Source organism: Chiloscyllium plagiosum, chromosome 16, assembly GCF_004010195.1.
Source record: "Chiloscyllium plagiosum isolate BGI_BamShark_2017 chromosome 16, ASM401019v2, whole genome shotgun sequence".
Lineage (NCBI taxonomy): Eukaryota > Metazoa > Chordata > Chondrichthyes > Orectolobiformes > Hemiscylliidae > Chiloscyllium > Chiloscyllium plagiosum.
The window spans coordinates 48,302,294-48,320,602 of NC_057725.1; the positions used below are offsets into that span (position 1 = coordinate 48,302,294).

The 18,309-nt window shown below is 39.8% G+C and overlaps 1 protein-coding gene across 6 annotated transcripts in view; it reads right to left on the reverse strand.

The window, feature by feature from the left end:
* Positions 1-18,309, reverse strand: part of dagla (diacylglycerol lipase, alpha) — a 388,180-nt gene that overhangs the window by 32,784 nt on the left and 337,087 nt on the right. For all 6 annotated transcript variants that reach the window (XM_043706006.1, XM_043706009.1, XM_043706007.1 and 3 more), the window contains 3 exons: positions 11,609-11,681; positions 7,742-7,935; positions 1,162-1,291 (listed from right to left, as the gene is read on the reverse strand). In XM_043706006.1, the coding sequence (XP_043561941.1) occupies positions 1,162-1,291; positions 7,742-7,935; positions 11,609-11,681 (397 nt within the window). The remainder of the gene's footprint in view (positions 1-1,161; positions 1,292-7,741; positions 7,936-11,608; positions 11,682-18,309) is intronic.

Below are 18,309 nucleotides of genomic sequence, written 5' to 3' on the forward strand. Positions count from 1 at the left end.
TAACACGATCTTTTGGTTTCTAAAAATGTTCAGTCTTGTTATGAGAATGAATTACGATCATTCTCACCCATTAAAAATACAATCACATAATATTAATGTTACATGTTACTCAGAAGAGCTTAATACAACAGAACAGTTGGCTTCATTATCATTAATAGTGCGTCTTCTTATGCCCATTCAGGACGTGGATGAGTGTGCTGAGGGACGGCAGCACTGATTTAAATTGTGCAATGTCAGAAGAAATTTTATTAGTTGAAATTCAGTGCATGATAGCTGTAAAGTTACTTTTCATTCAAACTTTCCTGATTACCCCAACTTATAAAAGCACATCAACTGCACATATGACATTTTTCATTGTCCACATCAAAATCCACGATGAACTGATAGAAGACTGTCCAAACCCATTCCACATTGAGCCATTTTGGCAAGAGATTTTTTCAGTCCAGCAGTCCGACTTTGATTTTAATCAAATACCAGAGATAAAAAGACAGAGGAGCTTAGCATTTGGGAGCATGTGTAGACCATTTGGCCCTTTGTGGTTTCTCCATCATTTGATAAAGTCACAGCAGATCTGCTAGTGACCTTAATTCCACTTTTTTCTCTGTCCCGTAAAGCCTTACTCCTTGGTCCATCAAAAAATCAATCAAATGAAGTCCACAAAAAGAAATATCTTCACAACATCTATCCTAATAAGTCCCCTCACGGCTGTACATGTGTCAATTCTTATTTTTTCTAAACTCCAGTGGCTATAGGGCCAACCTATTCAATCTTTCTCCATAAGATAATCATTTTATCGAAGGGAATCAGTTGAGTGAATCATATTTGATCTGTTTCTAAAGAAATTAAGGCATTTTTCAATTAAGGAGACTTAACACTGGATAGATTAATCCAGATAGGGTCTCAGCAAGGTCCTGCACAATTGCAATAATAGCTTTTCATTTTTATATTGCATTCCTCTTGAAATAAAGACCAACCTTCTACTTGCCTTCCTAACTGTGTGCACCAGTATACCAAGTACATCATTCATGTGCCAGGATACCCAATGTCAATATCCTGACAATGTAGAATTATATAGGAAAACAATTTATACTAGCTCACAATTTTTCTTTACATTTCTGTATTTTGTTTAATCAGCTAGGGGCAAAATCAGTTGACAAATACCTTGTGCAATCCATCCATTACAACATGAGGCATGTGCTCATTCAGCATGGCAGCAGAGATGATGACCTCATCCAAAGTCTTGTTGTCACTCCAAATAGCATAGTAAGTTGACTCTTCTTGTCCACAGCAACTGCAAAAAATTAACATGAAAGAAGATCACAACAGAATGCCCCAGAATATCACTCCCAACTGCAAAATCATTATTTTAAACGAGTAGGCGCAGATATAAAATGTATATTGACCTCTATGAAAAATGGGAGATGTAAAACATACCTGTCACCAGTTGGTCAGCTTTTTGCTACACCCCCCCGAGGAATCAGTCACACTCAACTGCACATCCCCCTTTGTAAACAAAGACAAACATAATACCTGCCTAATTTAATCAAAGGGAAAATAGTAATGTATAACCTCCAGTTATCATCTTGGGGCTTTGGGAACAGCAACAGTTGAGGTGCTACAACTGATCTCAGTAATTGTGGGCAACAATGGCAAAATTTGAATCAGGTGACCCCTAGTAGCAAGTGAACTGTGGTCATGAAATTAAAACAGTTATGCTGCCATGTGATTAAATAACCTGCGAATATGCATAGTCTTGGCTCACACCAACAACTACCATTCTTAAAAGACACGAGATACTAAAGATACTACACAATTTATTAGCAGCTGTGCAATCAAATTCCTACTTCTTTAGCTGAATAAGAACAATCTTACAAAGATACAAAGATACAGTCTTGCCTTAATACAAAATTTAAAGCTTTAATACAAGAAAATAGTACACTATTGAGTGTTTAAAACCTTGCAGATGAAAGAAAATGTTACAATATTGCTATTATGGAGAGTTTAAAAGTTTGAAGACAGGTTATAAGTTTGCTGACTGAGCTGATAGATTAGTTCTCAGATATTTCTTCACTATGCTAGGTAACATCATCAGTGAGCCTCCGATGAAGTGCTGATGCTCTGTCCCGCTTACTATTTCTCTGACTTGGTCTGTTGTGGTGGGTGATATCATTTCCGGTTCTTTTTCTGAGTCGTTGGTAAATAGATCCAAATCGTTTGCTAATGGAGTTCTGGTTTGAAAGCCAAGCCTCTAGGAATTCCCATGTGTGTCTTTGTTTAACCTGTCCCAGAATGGATGTATTGTCCCAGTCAAACTGGTGTCCCTCTTCTTCTGCGTGTATGGACACTAGTGATAGTTGGCGTATTCCTTTGGTGGCTAGTTAGTGCTCCTGGTGGCGAGATTCCTGCGTGTCTGTCCAATGTAATGTTTTTTGCAGTCCATACAGGGTATTTTGTACATGACATTCGTTCTGCTGGTTGTTGGTATGGGGTCCTTTAAATTCATGAGGAGCTGTTTCAGTGCGCTGGTAGGTTTGTGGGCTACATGATGCCTAGGGGCCAGAGTAGTCTGGTCGTCGTCGACGAGATGTCTTTAATGTACGGCAGGGTGGCGAGAGTTTATGGGCGTGTTGTTCTTTTTGTTTAGGTCTGTTGTGTAGGAATCGGCGGACTGTTGTTCCTGAATACATTGTACAGGTGTGTTTTTCTTTGGCATCTCATAGTTCCTGGGTGCTCATTGTGTTGTGGCTCATTTAAATAATGTCGTAATGCAGGTTCGTTTGTGGGTGCTGGGATGGTTGCTCCTGTAATTGAATATCTGGTCTGTGCATGCGGCTTTCCTGTAAACGCCAGTCTGTAGCTGTCCATTGGCTGTGTGTACTACCATAACATCTAGGAAGGGGAGTCTGTTGTTCTCTTCCTCTTTGGTGAGCCTTATACCTGTAAGGATGCTGTTTATGTGTTTGTGGGTTCCTCTAATTTGGTGCGTTTCGTGCTGACAAAGGTGTCATCCACATAGTGGACACAAAGCTTGGGCTGTGGGAAGGGCTGTTTGTTCTAACCTCTGCATAATTGCTTCTGCTAAGAGTCCAGACGTTGGTGATCCCATAGGTGTCCCATTGATTTGTTTGTAGGTCTTGGTGTTGAAGGTGAAGTGGGTTGTGAGGCACAGGTCTACTAGTTTGAAGAAACTGTTCTTGCTGATGGAGTTGGTGCTGAAAGGTGTTTGTGTCCTTGGTTCGTCTAGCAGTGAAGCTAGTATTTCTTTGGCTCAGGTGATGTTTATTGATGTGAATAGGGCTGTCATGTCGAAGGAAACCATGACCTCTTCATCCTCTACCTTAGTGTCTTGGATGATGTTAAGGAATTCCTGGGTGGAGTGGATGGTGTGGCTTGAAGCTTCTATTAGTTGTTTCAGTTTGCATTGCAGTTCCTTTGCTAGTCAGCATGTCGCTGTACCGGGAATTGAAACTATGGGTCTGAGGGGGTTCACTTGTTTATGCACCTTTGGTAATCTGTAGAAACGGGGTGTGTAGGATCATTCAGGTTCATTCTTTGGACGTCTGTCTTGTAATTTCACCTGTCTTATGACGTTCCCTCAGGGTTGCTGTAATACGGTTTTCTAACTGTGGAGTCAGGAGCATCGCCACCTGTTGGTAGGTATCAATATCTGCGAGTAATGTGTTTGCTTTTTCAATATATTGTGTTCTTTTAAGGATGACGGTCATTGTGTCATAGAGTCACAGAGATGTAGAGCACAGAAACAGACCCTTCGGTTCAACCCGTCCATGCCAACCAGATATCCCAACTCAATCTAGTCCCACCTGCCAGCACCCAGCCCATATCCCTCTCAACCCTTCCTATTCATATACCCATCCAGATGCCTTTTAAATGTGCAATTGCACTAACCTCCACCACTTCCTCTGGCAGCTCATTCCATACATGCACCACCCTCTGTGTGAAAAAATTGCCCCTTAGGTCTCTTTTATATCTTTCCCCTCTCACCCTAAACCTATGCCCTCTAGTTCTGGACTCCCTGACCCCAGGGAAGAGACTTTGTCTATGTATCCTACCCACGCCCCTCATGATTTTATAAACCTCCATAAGATCACCCCTCAGCCTCCAATGCTCCAGGGAAAACAGCCCTATCCTACTCAACCTCTCCCTACTGCTCAAATCCTCCAACCCCGGCAACATCCTTGTAAATCTTTTCTGAACCCTTTCAAGTTTCACATCTTTCCGATGGGATGGAGACCAGAATTGCACGCAGATTCCAAAAGTGGCCTAACCAATATCCTGTACAGCCACAACATGACCTCCCAACTCCTGTACTCAATACTGACTACTCTGATTCATAAAGAAAAGCATACCAAATCCTTCTTCACCATCCTATCTACCTGAGACTCTATTTTCAAGGAGCTATGAATCTGAACTCCAAGGTCTCTTTGTTCAGCAACGCTCCCTAGGATATTACCATTAAATGTATCAGTCCTGCTAAGGTTTGGTTTGCCAAAATGCAGCACCTCGCATTTATCTAAATTAAACTCCATCTGCCACTGCTCAGCCCATTGGCCTATTTGATCAAGATTCCATTGTAATCTGAGATAACCTTCTTCGCTGTCCACTACACCTCCAATTTTAGTGTCATCTGCAAACTTACTAACTATACCTCTAATGCTCACATCTAAATCATTTATGTAAATGATGAAAAGTAGTGGACCCAGCACCAATCCTTGTGGCACTCCACTGGTCACAGGCCTCCAGTCTGAAAAATAACCCTTCACCACCATCCTCTGTCTTCTACCTTTGAGCCAGTTCTGTATCCAAATGGCTGGTTCTCTCCATATTCCGTGAGATCTAACCTTGCTTACCAGTCTCACATGGGGAGATCTGTTGAATGCCTTACTGAAGTCCATGTAGATCACATCTCCTGCTCTGCCCTCATCAATCCTCTTTGTTACTTCTTTAAAAAACTCAATCAAGTTTGTGAGACATGATTTCCCACGCACAAAGCCATGTTGACTATCCCTGTTGACTTGACTTTCCAAGTACATGTACATCCTGTTCCTTAGGATTCCCTCCAATAACTTGCCCACTATTGACATCAGGCTCACTGGTCTATAGTTCCCTGGCCTGTCCTTACCACCTTTTGCCAACAGTGGCACCAACCTCCAGTCGTCCGGCACCTCACCTGTGACTATCGATGATACAAATATTTCAGGAAGAGGCCTACCAATCACTTCCCTAGCTTCCCACACAGTTCTCGGGTACACCTGATCAGGTCCTGGGGATTTATCCACTTTTATGCGTTCCAAGACATCCAGCACTTGCTCCTCTGTAATATGGACATTTTTCAAGATGTCACAATCTATTTCTCTACATTCTGTTTCTCCCATATCCTTTTCCACAGTAAATACTGATGCAAAATACTCATTTAGTATCTCCCCCATCTCCTGCGGCTCCACGCAAAGGCCACCTTGCTGATCTTTGAGGGGTCCGATTCTCTCCCTAGTTACCCCTTTGTCCTTCATGTATTTGTAAAAACATTTTGGATTCTCCTTAACGTCATTTGCCAAAGCTATCTCATGTCCCCTTTTTTGCCCTCCTGATTTCCCTCTTAAGTATACTCCTAGTGCCTTTATACTCTTCTAAGGATTCACTCGATCTATTCTGTCTATACCTGACATATGCTTCCTTCTTTTTCTTAATCAAAACCTCAATTTCTTTAGTCATCCAACATTTCCTGCAGCTACCAGCCTTTCCTTTCATTCCACCATTAAAATGCCCTTTGCTGCCCAACTCAGCATTATCATGTCACAGCTGTATTATAAAGCTGGCATTCTGTTATTGGGGGGTGCGGTGGGGTGGGGGGGGGGGGGGGGGGGGGAGAATAGGTGGTGGTGGGGAAGACAGATGAGACAGAGAGAGTATGGGATTTCTGATAATCACAAGTACGTTTTTGCTGTTAGGAGATGTAAACACATTATGATATAATCAGATAATATAATCATGTACTAGTTTTAATATGATTTGATAATATAATACTGTGTAATAATCTGGAATGTAGACTACATGAACACTGTTAATAGAGATATAGGTAAGTAAATCCTACTGATTTTGGAAATTTAAACAAATGTAAAATTTTGGATTTTATTAATTTTTGTTTTAAAACTCACCTTCGCCTCTTTTCCTCTTACTCCTATCCTTTCTTCACCATCTTTATTTCTTTTCTGCACTTGATTTGACATTAACTTTACCCATTTTAATTTACATTTTCAGATCAGTCCTGGTGCTGCTACTTTTGCAATGTTTCAATCATATTTGTTAAGGAGATACGAAGTTGGTTGCCCTGATCACCAGGTCTCAGATGCCTGGTTTGATTAGATTCAATGTTACTAATTGACATTTCCAGCAACTTGTAAAGCAAAACAAATTCAAAACTTTTAAGATTTAAGGGCGAGTGTGACGGCAGATGTCATCAAATTGCCCTGCACAGCGAATTATAGACATTGCATCAGATCTCATTTCAAATTCTGGCTTGCTCTTTGCTGCTACCGGTCTTAATCTCTGGCACTAGATGGTGATGCAGAGCTATAATAGCACCATTGTGCAACCTGACAAATTGGAGCAAAGCCTGGACCTTAAATATAAGGAACAGGAGTAGATTATTCAGGCAATTGGGATTTTCAATTAGATCATGGTTTATCTACATGTTAATATCATTTGTCAAATTTTCTCCAGATCCCTAAAATCCCTTACCAACCAAAATCTATTAATCTAAAAACTCCAATTGTCACAGTATACACAATCATTTAAGGAAGTGTTCCAAGTTTCTGCTATAAATGGTGTTAAAAATAATTTGCTAATTTCGCTCCCAACTCTAATCTTATGTGCCTTCCTCTTGATTTCTTCCACCACAGGACAAAGAGTCTCAGTATCTACCCCAGCAAATCCATTCAACACGAGAAACATCTTAATTAGATCACACTTTAGTCTCTTACACTCAAAGAAATACACACGATTTTTTATGCAACCCCTGTTTTCATAATTTAATCCGTAAGTTGAGTTCTGATATTATTTGAAACTTGGTTGCCCTGCCCCAAAACCAGCTATTTGTTTTTAATATGATATGCAAAACTAAATGTAAATTTTACAGTGTCTTATCAAAGCTTAGTAAAACAGAAATATCACTTCCTCCCTTTACAGTTTTTACCTCTTGATATAAAGGCCAATACTGTACCAGCCTTTATTTATTTGCACCTGTCTTCTGGCTTTTAATTATTTCAGTACTTGGACTACCAAATCTCTGCTTCTTTGCAGTCTCTAGTTTATCATTTTGTAAAAACCTGTGTGCTTTGTCTTTCACTGGTCCAGACCTGAACTCTGTTTGGCCATAGATTAACTGAATGGACAAAGCTATGTCCTTTTGCAACTTACTGTTCCCACCTGCAGTACCTAGTATAGCCTTACCTGAAAACTTGAATATACAACTCTTCACTTACATCAGGAGCAAATAGGGTTAAAAGTTAAATCGAGAAGATTTAACCATGAAATCTTTTCACCATGAAAGGCAGGAAGGAAGGGAAATTCTGAGTGAAATTATTCACAAGGGCTTTTACAGCAGCTTTCTTGCTTCAGTTGACACAGACAAGAGACTCGGAGGAAGACAGGCTGGTGCAAATGGGTTCACAGGTTGACAAAATGACATTATGAACTGGAGCCAAACTATTTTATAGAAACCTACCACTTTTCCTCAGGATGGTTGTGTACGATGTGTATAATCCGACCTGGTGGGTAGAGTGGGACACTAGCGGAAAGAGCAATAGTAAGGTCACTAGGATAGGTCCATTGCCTGTTACTCTGAACGTTAGGCACTTCTTCATCATCCGGCAGTTCAGATTTAGGAATACATTTAGTACCACCCATGATTATTCTCCACTGCAGGAAGAGATTCAATTTGAAAAATTAAACATTTGGAATCATATTATTTATCAAAACACAAGACTAAAAAAAAATTCTCCTCAACCCTTTGCAAAAGACCCTTGCTATTCAACACATTTATGTAATGATTTTATAAGCCTCTATAAGGTCACTCTTCAACCTCCTACACTCCAGTGAAAAGATCCCAGCCTATTCAGCCTCTCTCTCCATTCTCGGCAACATCCCTCTCCAGCTTAATAACACCTTTCCATAACTGGGCGACCAGAACTGGACACAGTACATCAGAAGAGGCCTCACCAACGTCCTGTACAATCTCAATATGATGTCCCAAATCCTATGCTCAAAAAGTGTGAGCACTGAAGGCAACCGTGCTAGACACCTTCTTCACGACCCTGTCTACACATGATACAAATGTCAAAGAATTATGTACCTGAACACCTAGTTCTCTCTGTTCTACAACACTACCCAAGGCCCTATTTTTATCTGTATAATTCCTGCATTTGCTTGTTTTACCAAAATGCAAGACCTCAAATGTTTCTAAATTAAACTCCATCTGCCACTCCTCAGTCCACTGGCCCAATTGATGAAGATCTCTTTGTAATCGTAAATACCCTTCTTCACTCTCCACTGTCCTACCAATTTTGCTGTCATCTGCAAACTTGCTAACCATGCCTTCTATATTCTCTTCTATATTCTCTTCTAAATCATTTACATAAATGACAATCAAAAATGGGCCCAGCACCGATCCCTGTGCAACACCACTGGGAACAGGTCTCCAGTCTGAAAAATAATTATCCACCACTACTCTGTCGTCTGACGTTAAGCCAACTTTGTATGCAGTTGGCAAGTTCACCCTGAATCCCATGAGATCTAATTTACTTTGTTACTATCAACCTGAATCCATGATCACCTCAACACACACTTCATTAGCCTCCTATACTCCACCACATAGCTATGGAGAAGGAGAAGGAGAAGATTAGGCAAAATGGGAGGATATTTAATTGGGGAAGAGGAAACTATGATACGATTAGACATGAGTTAGGAAGCATGGACTGGGAGCAATTGTTTCATTGAAAAGGCACTATAGACATGTGGAGACTAAGGAACAGTTGTTGCAAGTGATGAATAAATATGTCCCTCTGAGACCAGCAAGAAGTGGTAAGATAAAGGAACCTTGGATGACGAGAGCGGTGGAGCTTCTCATCAAAAGGAAAAAGGTAGCTTACATAAGGTGGAGGAAGCTAGGGTCAAGCTCAGCTCTAGAGGATTACAGGCAGGCGAGGAAGGAGCTCAAAAATGGTCTGAGGAGGGCAGGAGGGGGCAAGAGAAAGGCTTGGCAGAACAGATTAGGGAGAACACAAAGGCATTTTACACTTAGGTGAGGAATAAGAGAATAGTCAAAGAAAGACTAGGGCCGACCAAGGATAGCATAGGGAATGTGTGTATGGAGTCTGAGGAGGTAGGGGAAGCCCTAAATGAGTTTTCTGCTTCTGTCTTTACGAAAGAAACAAACTTTGTAGTGAATGAAACCTTTGAAGAGCAGGTGTGCATGCTGGAATGGATAGAGAAAAAGGAAGCTGATGTGCTGAAAATTTTATCAAACATTAAGATTGACAAGTCGCCAGGCCCGGACCAGATTTGTCCTCGGCTGCTTTGGGAAATGAGAAATGCCATTGCTTCACCACTTGCAAAGATCTTTGCATCCTCGCTCTCCACTGGAGTCGTACCTGAGGACTGGAGAGAGGCAAATGTTATTCCTCTCTTCAAGAAAGGAAATAGGGAAATCCCCGGCAATTACAGTAAGTCTCACGTCTGTCGTCTGCAAGGTGTTAGAAAGGATTCTGAGGGGTAGGATTTATGACCATCTGGAAGAGCATGGTTTGATTAAATGCAGTCAACACGGCTTTGTGAGGGGCAGGTCATGTCTCACAAACCTTATCGAGTTCTTTGAGGATGTGACTAGAAAAAGTTTATGAGGGTCGAGCTGTGGTGTGGTGTATATGGACTTCAGCAAGGCAGTTGATAAGGTTCCCCATGGTAAGCTCATTCAGAAGGTCAGGAGGAATGGGATACAGGGGAACTTAGCTGTCTGTATACAAAATTGGCTGGCCAACAGAAGACAGCGAGTGTTAGTAGAAGGAAAATATTCTGCCTGGAAGTCTGTGGTGAGTGGTGTTCCACCGGGCTCTGTCCTTGGGCTTCTAATTTTTGTAATTTTTATTAATGGTTTGGATGAGGGGATTGAAGGATGGGTCAGCAAGTTTGCAGATGATACAAAGGTTGGAGGTGTCGTTGACAGTATAGAGGGCTGTTGTAGGCTGCAGCGGGACATTGACAGGATGCAGAGATGGGCTGAGAGGTGGCAGATGGAGTTCAACCTGGATAAATGCGAGGTGATGCATTTTGGAAGGTCGAATTTGAAAGCTGAGTACAGGATTAAGGATAGGATTCTTGGAGGAACAGAGGGATCTTGGTGTGCAGGTACATAGATCCCTTAAAATGGTCACCCAAATGGACAGGGTTGTTAAGAAAGCATATGGTGTTTTGGCTTTCATTAACAGGGGGATTGAGTTTAAGAGTCGTGAGATCTTGTTGCTTTAGTTAGACCGCACTTGGAATACTGCGTCCATTTCTGGTCCCCCTATTATAGGAAAGATGTGGATGCTTTGGAGAGGGTTTAGAGGAGGTTTACCAGGATGCTGCCTGGACTGGAGGGCTTATCTTATGAAGAGAGGTTGACTGAGCTCGGACTTTTTTCATTGAAGAAAAGGAGGAGGAGAGAGGACCTAATTGAGGTATACAAGATACTGAGAGACACAGATAGAGTCGATAGCCAGAGACTATTTCCCAGGGCAGGAATGACTAACACGAAGGGTCATAGTTTTAAGCTGGTTGGAGGAAAGTATAGAGGGGATGTCAGAGGCAGGTTCTTTACACAGAGTTGAGACAGCATGGAATGCGTTGCCAGCAAGGTCACTGGGGACATTTAAGAGACTACTGGACATGCATATGGTCACAGAAATTTGAGAGTGCATACATGAGGATCAGTGGTTGGCATAACATCGTGGGCTGAAGGGCCTGTTCTGTGCTGTACTGTTCTAAGTTCTAAGTTCTAATATCCAAAACCAAGCTCTCAGTATCTAACCACACTAAGTCGTATTTACCTATTAGCCCATTTCTAATTAGCCCATTGCCTCTCCATTCTCTAAATTACTGAATTCAAAATCCTTGCTCTCATCTATAAACTCTTCACCTGCCCTGTTACTTGCAAACTCTTGCAGCCCTGTCTAAACACACTCCCACTCTTCCAATTCTAATTTATTTTTATTTCCCACTATTAGAATACACCTCACATTGTTACGCAGTGTAAATGTTCACACTGAAGAATGCACAAACGTAATGCAAGCATGCTGAAAAATAATGTGTTACGTTACTGGGAAATTGATTAATCCAGAATATAGTTAAAGAATACAAACATACAGTAGTCCTGATGTTTCTGAATAGATAATATCAGGCAGGTAATAATAATGATCAGCTTTCCAAAATTCTTACAGAAAGTACTGTATCCTGGCTTTTGGTGGGAGCTGCATTAGTGTATTTACATTATTCAATAACAAATACTTAATGAGGAAGTACACTCAGAAAAAGTCAGAAAAATAGAAAGGCATACCTTTGGTTTATTGCTCTTCTGCAACACTTCAAGTAAGTGTCTACGAAAGACTTCTAGCTGCGATAAGCCAAGTCTACAGGAGCATAAGAATAGCAATGCATTTTTAGGAACATATCCCATGGCTAGTGGATAATACTAAGTAGAACAAAGGTACTTGTATGAAACCTGCATGCCTAATCTTGAAGCCAACCAGCTGCACACAACAATGGCCAGCAACCAACCTGATATTTGATTTAATGGCACTAGGTAATGATAAGTTGCACTAAATAAGTTTACAGAAAGTGGAATGGAGACTCGACTTGTGTAGAACTGCAATCTTTTATCTCCTAACTCTCAATCTATTTTTTAAGTTAGTCATAGACAAGAGGAACAGGTGAGTTTTAACCATATTACTATTCTCTTTTTTTTGATATTTTGTTCATTTTCCCTTTTGAAATAGGTGATGGCTTGCTTTCACAAAACCTGTTTTTGAAGTGCAATTTAAAAAAAGAATCATAGAAAATTTCTTCAGTTTCAAATAAATTAGGATTTACTAATACATTGAAAACTCAGCAGTGATGGCTTTTGTGATATGCACACAAGAATATAAAGAAGAACAAAATAAAGGAAAGGACTGAATAACAATAAAAATCAAAGATTTTGGCATTAATTCATGTGAATTAAAATCCAGTACTTCAATGTCTGGTGAGTGTTTGTCGTTGGATCTAATTAGATCTCCTCTCTGCTTCACCATGATGAATCATCCTGGGTCCTTTTAAACCCCTTCATTCAACCCTTAAGCATATGGACCTCGAATTCTGTGACCTTGCACTATTCGTGATCTGTGTTCCTTCCATTATAGGTTCTATCCTCACCAGCTTTCCACTTGGTTATTAACCCAAACAATTCTTTTGCCTGACATATTAGTAACTGCTGTGGCTCGTCTTCCCCAAATCTTTCAGTCTGACTGACTTTGATTAGAATGCCAAAACAGCCTTCTCCTTTGTGTTCAGACGTTAAAATTTTAAACTTATTTTTAGTAATTTCAATCTGGGTCCCTGTCTCTGTGGCAGCTAACTAAGTTATGCTCATCTGCAGGCAAACCTGATGTGATTATAACATGTCCCATTTTAACTTGAATTGAAGGAGACAGTTTAAAACATCACATTTTAAACATTCAGTGGTCATAGTAATTGAACAAGGATATTAAAGGATACATATCTAGAGTGAACATACAGATTAATCATAATCCAAATGAATGGTAGAATGGGCTCAAGGGGCTAACTAACCTGCTACTGTTCCTATATTCGCATGCAACATGGTGAAAGAGTAACATTCTTTATGAATATTAAAGATGCAAGTACAATTTTCTGTATAATGAGAAAATAAACTAATCTTGTTAGTCTCTGATGTTGTGCATAAACAGCACTTTCTCTAGCCTACATGTTTGAAAAATACAGTTCAGTTGGCCACGCATCAGATAACCCCATTAAAAAGGCAGGGTTGGAGGTCAAAAGATATCCTTTCTGTTAGAAGACTGGATCTGACAACGGTGGGTGGAGCGGAAAAGAAGTAACTAAAATAGCCAGTCAATCAGATATTAGCATAATCTGGGTTAATGCAACTGTGCTAAAGATCAAAAATTTAAATGTATGTCATGAATATAACCATGCATGATTGATTTGCTGTTCTCCTTTACTCTGGTTCAAAAATCAATTTGTCTGAAGTAGTTTGTTCCATTGCACAAAATTGGCTATGTACCGAATTCAGTGAGGCATGTTTCCTCCAACTTCATCATATTACCCCGAGGCATCCTGTGTCAAATTAGCCCATCATTGGTGATGTTGAGTTGCAGTGACCATCAATTAAATCCTCACTCAGGTCTGTATCTAATACCACGATGATTTCAAAGCCTCTGAATCAAATTGAAATGAGTCAAAGTTGAACCAATTTATTTGGTACATATGACCTGGAACTGGCATCTGAAATCACTAAATAGCTGTATTTTTCAACAGCATAATTATTCGAACATATTTCTAGCTCAAGTCAGTATAGTCTTAAAGTTCTAGGAGAAAGTGATGACTGCAGATGCTGGAGATCATAGTCAAAAAGTGTGACACTGGAAAAGCACAGCAGGCAGCATTTGAGGAGCAGGAGAGTCGACGTTTCAGGCACTCCTAATGAGGGCTTATGCTCGAAACATTGACTCTCCTGCTCCTCAGATTCTGACTGACCTACTGTGCTTTTTCAGCGCTACACGTTTTTTCTATAGCCTTGAAGTCCTGTTGGCCATGTTCTGATCATCAATGGAACACAATCTATAATGCTGTCTGATGATGATGATGATACATCTTAAATTTTATGTTCAGCCTAACATAAATTAGCTCAAAAGGAAAAAAGTGGACACCTCATCTCATTGCATATTGTGCTGAAGTAAAATTTGGAGGCTGATGTATGGGAACTGTGGAATGCTTGGCAGAAAATTTACAGGTGACTTAAAGTTTGTCTGTTAGACGCAAAAGATCACATATTCTAATCAAGAGACAGCAGATCAGATAAGAGTTTAGCGTGGGGGAAAATGATGGAATTAAAGAAACAGCTCATCAGATAAATCCTAAGTTGTATAAATTAACTATTCAAACACTGTACTGTAGAATCCCTATGATCATTTTTTAAAGTAGGACTTCTTGATTATTCTAATAAAGATTGCTTAGCTTGCACAAGAGAAAAGACAGAGAAATAGATGCAGTGAGAACCATGAGGCAGTTAGTCAGAGATAGTGCTAGATTCATTAGAGCGGAATAGAATTGGTTCTTGCTCTATTACAGAGAAAGGAGTTAGCTGTTTGGTAAGTCTCAAGTAATTGGTTAAAGTCTTTTCTGTCCTTAATAGTAGTATACAAGTAGATTATTAAATTAATAAAATATATTGTTGTATAGTACATAAAATTAGACAGATGAATAATATGCTGTCTCCTCATTAGAATATGCGATACATGACTTGCAGACTGATGTGGGAGAAGTGAGTTCCTGCACGTGGGTCATGGCACCAGTACTGAGTAAAGTGCAGGTTGTACTATCGGGACAGTCTACACCTGAACCATACTGAAGTCAATGGTCAGGTGAATCTGTAACAAGGAAAGAAGAGAGGGCTTTAAATTAAATAGCGGTGGCATGTGTTCAAATGAAGAAGTATGCTGCATATCAGAAAGTAGAGCCAAAGAAAAACAAGAAAATAGTAACATGGTAAATGATGGTCAGAGAATGACAGAAAGGAAAATAGGAATATACTGACAGTTAATACCAGACTTTACAAAAGTAAAAGGAGAAATCTAGAATCTCTGCATCAGAATGCACATTTATGACAAAGTAAATAAATGTGACCTGACAACCATTATAGAGTAATGGCTTCAGGATGACAACAATTGGGTCCTGAATATTGAGGAGTATATGACATTCAAGGAATATAGGAAACTAAGTAAAGGTGGAGAATTCACACTGTTAATCAAGGATGGCATTTGTGCAATAGCTAGAGATGACCTTGGTTCAGAAGATCAGTATGTAGAATTAGTTTAGGTTGAGGAACAGCTTGTGAAATAAGTTATGAGTTGGAGTAGTCTAACTATAGGTCACCAAACAGTAATCACAATGTGGGACAAAGTATGCAAGAAGAAATACTGGGTGCTTGTGATAAAAGGATAGCAACAATCATGGGTGACTTTAACCTACGTGTAAACTGGAAAAGTCAGAATAATAGTAGTAGCCTGGATAAGAAGAGCACAGAATGCTTACAAAATAGTTCCTAAGAGCAGCATGTTTTGGAACCAACCAAAGAGGTCATGGACTTATTAATGGTCTCAGAGTTAAGGTATTCCTAAGCAGCAGTGTCCACAAGATGCTTGAATGTTACATCCAGTTTGAAAGGGAGAATTTGGGTGTAAGATTAGAAACTTAAACCTAACTAAAGTGCATGAAAACTGAGCTGGTTGAAGTGAACTGGCATACTAAGCTAGGGGATAGATCAATAGAAACAGTGGCAGACACTTAAGGGGCTATTTTAGAATAGGTATACTCCCGCTATTAAAAAAGAATTCTGAAAGGAGAATCCATCATCCATGGTGGAAGTAAAATGTTCAGAGAAGCATCAAACTTAAGGAAAATTAATATTATTGAGCAAAGTTAACATGCAGTTCGGTTGATCAATCTGAATATTAAAAAAAGACAGAAAATAACTAAAAGACTAATCAGGAGGAGGAAATTAGAGGCTGACAGCAAGCTAGCTACGAATGCAAAATGGAAAACAAGAATTCCTACAAGTAATTAATAAAAAGAGAGTAGTAAAGTGAGTATGGTCCTTTAGAAAGTGAGAATGGGACATTGATAGTTGGTAATAAGGAAATGGCATATGAAATGCACAAATATTTTGAAAGCACCTTAATTATAGAGAATACAAAAATACTGCTAACAATTAGAAATCAGGAAATAAAGGGGAGAGGGAAACATCGTGAAATTACAATCATCAAGGAAATGGTACTAAGCAAAATAGAGTTTTGTTTTTTAGTCAATCACAGGATTAGGGCATCGCTGGCATTGACAAGCCTCTGGGTCCAGATACTAGGATTTTAAAAAGGTAGAAGATGCGCACTGTTAATTTTCCAAAATCAGGAAAGGTTCAAGTGGAATTAGCAAATATAATCCCTCAATTCAAGAAGGCTGAGAGGCAGAAAATAGGAAAATATCAGCCAGTTAGTTTGATATCTTTTATGGGGAAGGTGTTAAATTCAATCCTTAAAAAAACTATCGCTGCACATCTAGAAAAATCTCAAAGTAACTGGGATGAGTCAACATATTTTTGGCAAAGGGAAACCATGTTCTTTAAATGTAGATAAAAGGGATCCCACTTATGTAACTATACTTCATTCCCAGAAAGCATCTGATAAGGTGCCATATCAAAGGTTATTGCAGAAAATAAATGTTTGTGGTGTAACAAGTAAAATATTAACACTGATAGAAGATTGACTCAGAAATGATATTTTGTCTGGTTGGCTAGGTGTGATGAGTGAAGTCCTGCAGGCATCTGCAATGAGCTTTCGCCTTCATACAACTTATACCACTGACTTGGATGAGAGAAGAGAAGGCATAATGGTTAAATTGGCAGACAACACCAAGATAGATTGGAAAGCATAATGTAAAAAAGCTATAAGAAAATTGCAGAAGTGTACAGATGAATTGAATTAGTGGGATAAAATCTGGCAGATGGAGTATAATGTGGAGTTATTCGTTTTGGCAGGAAAATCAAAAAAGTGGAGTAATACTTAGACAGAGAATGACTGACTACAACATCAATATTTTGGGTTAGGTAGCAAAGGATTGTCAGAGACTTACAAAGGTTTTGTTGACCCTTCCCTAAGCTGAGGCCCACCTTCACAATGGGGAGGAACTTAGGTCTTAAATACAAAGGCCAATCACCTGCTGTCAATCAATTCTGGAGTTGGTCTAGGTGGAAAAACATCCACATTGATTATTATTGATAAGGGGGACCCCAACAAGGCTATCTGTAAGATCTCAAATGATATAGCTTGGGATCAGGAGTAAGGAATGTTAAATGTCAAGGTTAACAAACTAGTGTGCCTGAGGAGCAGTTCAGGACAGTTGGGAATGGCAACAGTGCAAATTGGGAACCCAAAGAGTAGTCATAATAGACTTGAAACTTTAACATTGTTTCACTCTCCACAGAAGTCACTTTACCTGCTGTGTTTCTCCATGTTATCTGTGTTCATTTCAGATTTCTAGCATCTGCTGTATTCATGGTCACTTCTCTTCTCGGTATTCCCACCTTCAAGAAGTTCTGTTTTTCTCTCGAATGGAATCTCCACCTTAATCCTTTGGTTTGTTCACTACTGAATTTTCCAATTCTCTCCTACTGTTTGATTAAGTGTCTACTAAATCCCCCTTTCACACCCTTCATGTTTTGAACACAACCAAGTTTACAGGTATTACCCAGCTCTAAAGAACAGTCACACCAGACCCAAATTGTCAATTCAGTTCCTCTCTTCACAGATGCTGCCAGATGTGCTGAGTTTCTCCACTACTTTGTATTTATTTCAGATATCCAGAATTTGCAGTATTTTCTTTTGATCAGATTCTCAAAGTAGGTTTTCGATATCAGGTAAGCCCTGACTCCTTCCAAGTGCAATTTCCTGATTGTAATTCTCATGGAAGCTCAGGGTCGATACCTCAGGTAATAATATACAAAAGTACATTAAATTTCATAACAATCTGAAATTCTTCTCCAATATTTTCAAATGGTTCAACTTCTGAAATAAGTGCTGATCTTGTATTCTACATTCATTATTAGAACAAACTTATCGCTATATATATATATATATATATAAGATGGAACAGTCCATCTTCCGCAGCTACACTGGCACCACCCCCCACCTTTTCCTCCGCTACATCGATGACTGTATCGGCGCTACCTCGTGCTCCCACGAGGAAGTTGAACAATTCATCCACTTTACCAACACCTTCCACCCCGACCTCAAATTCACTTGGACCGTCTCAGACTCCTCCCTCCCCTTCCTAGACCTTTCCATTTCTATCTCGGGTGACCGAATCGACACGGACATTTATTATAAACCGACCGACTCCCACAGCTACCTAGACTACACCGCCTCCCACCCTGCCCCTTGTAAAAACGCCATCCCATATTCCCAATTCCTT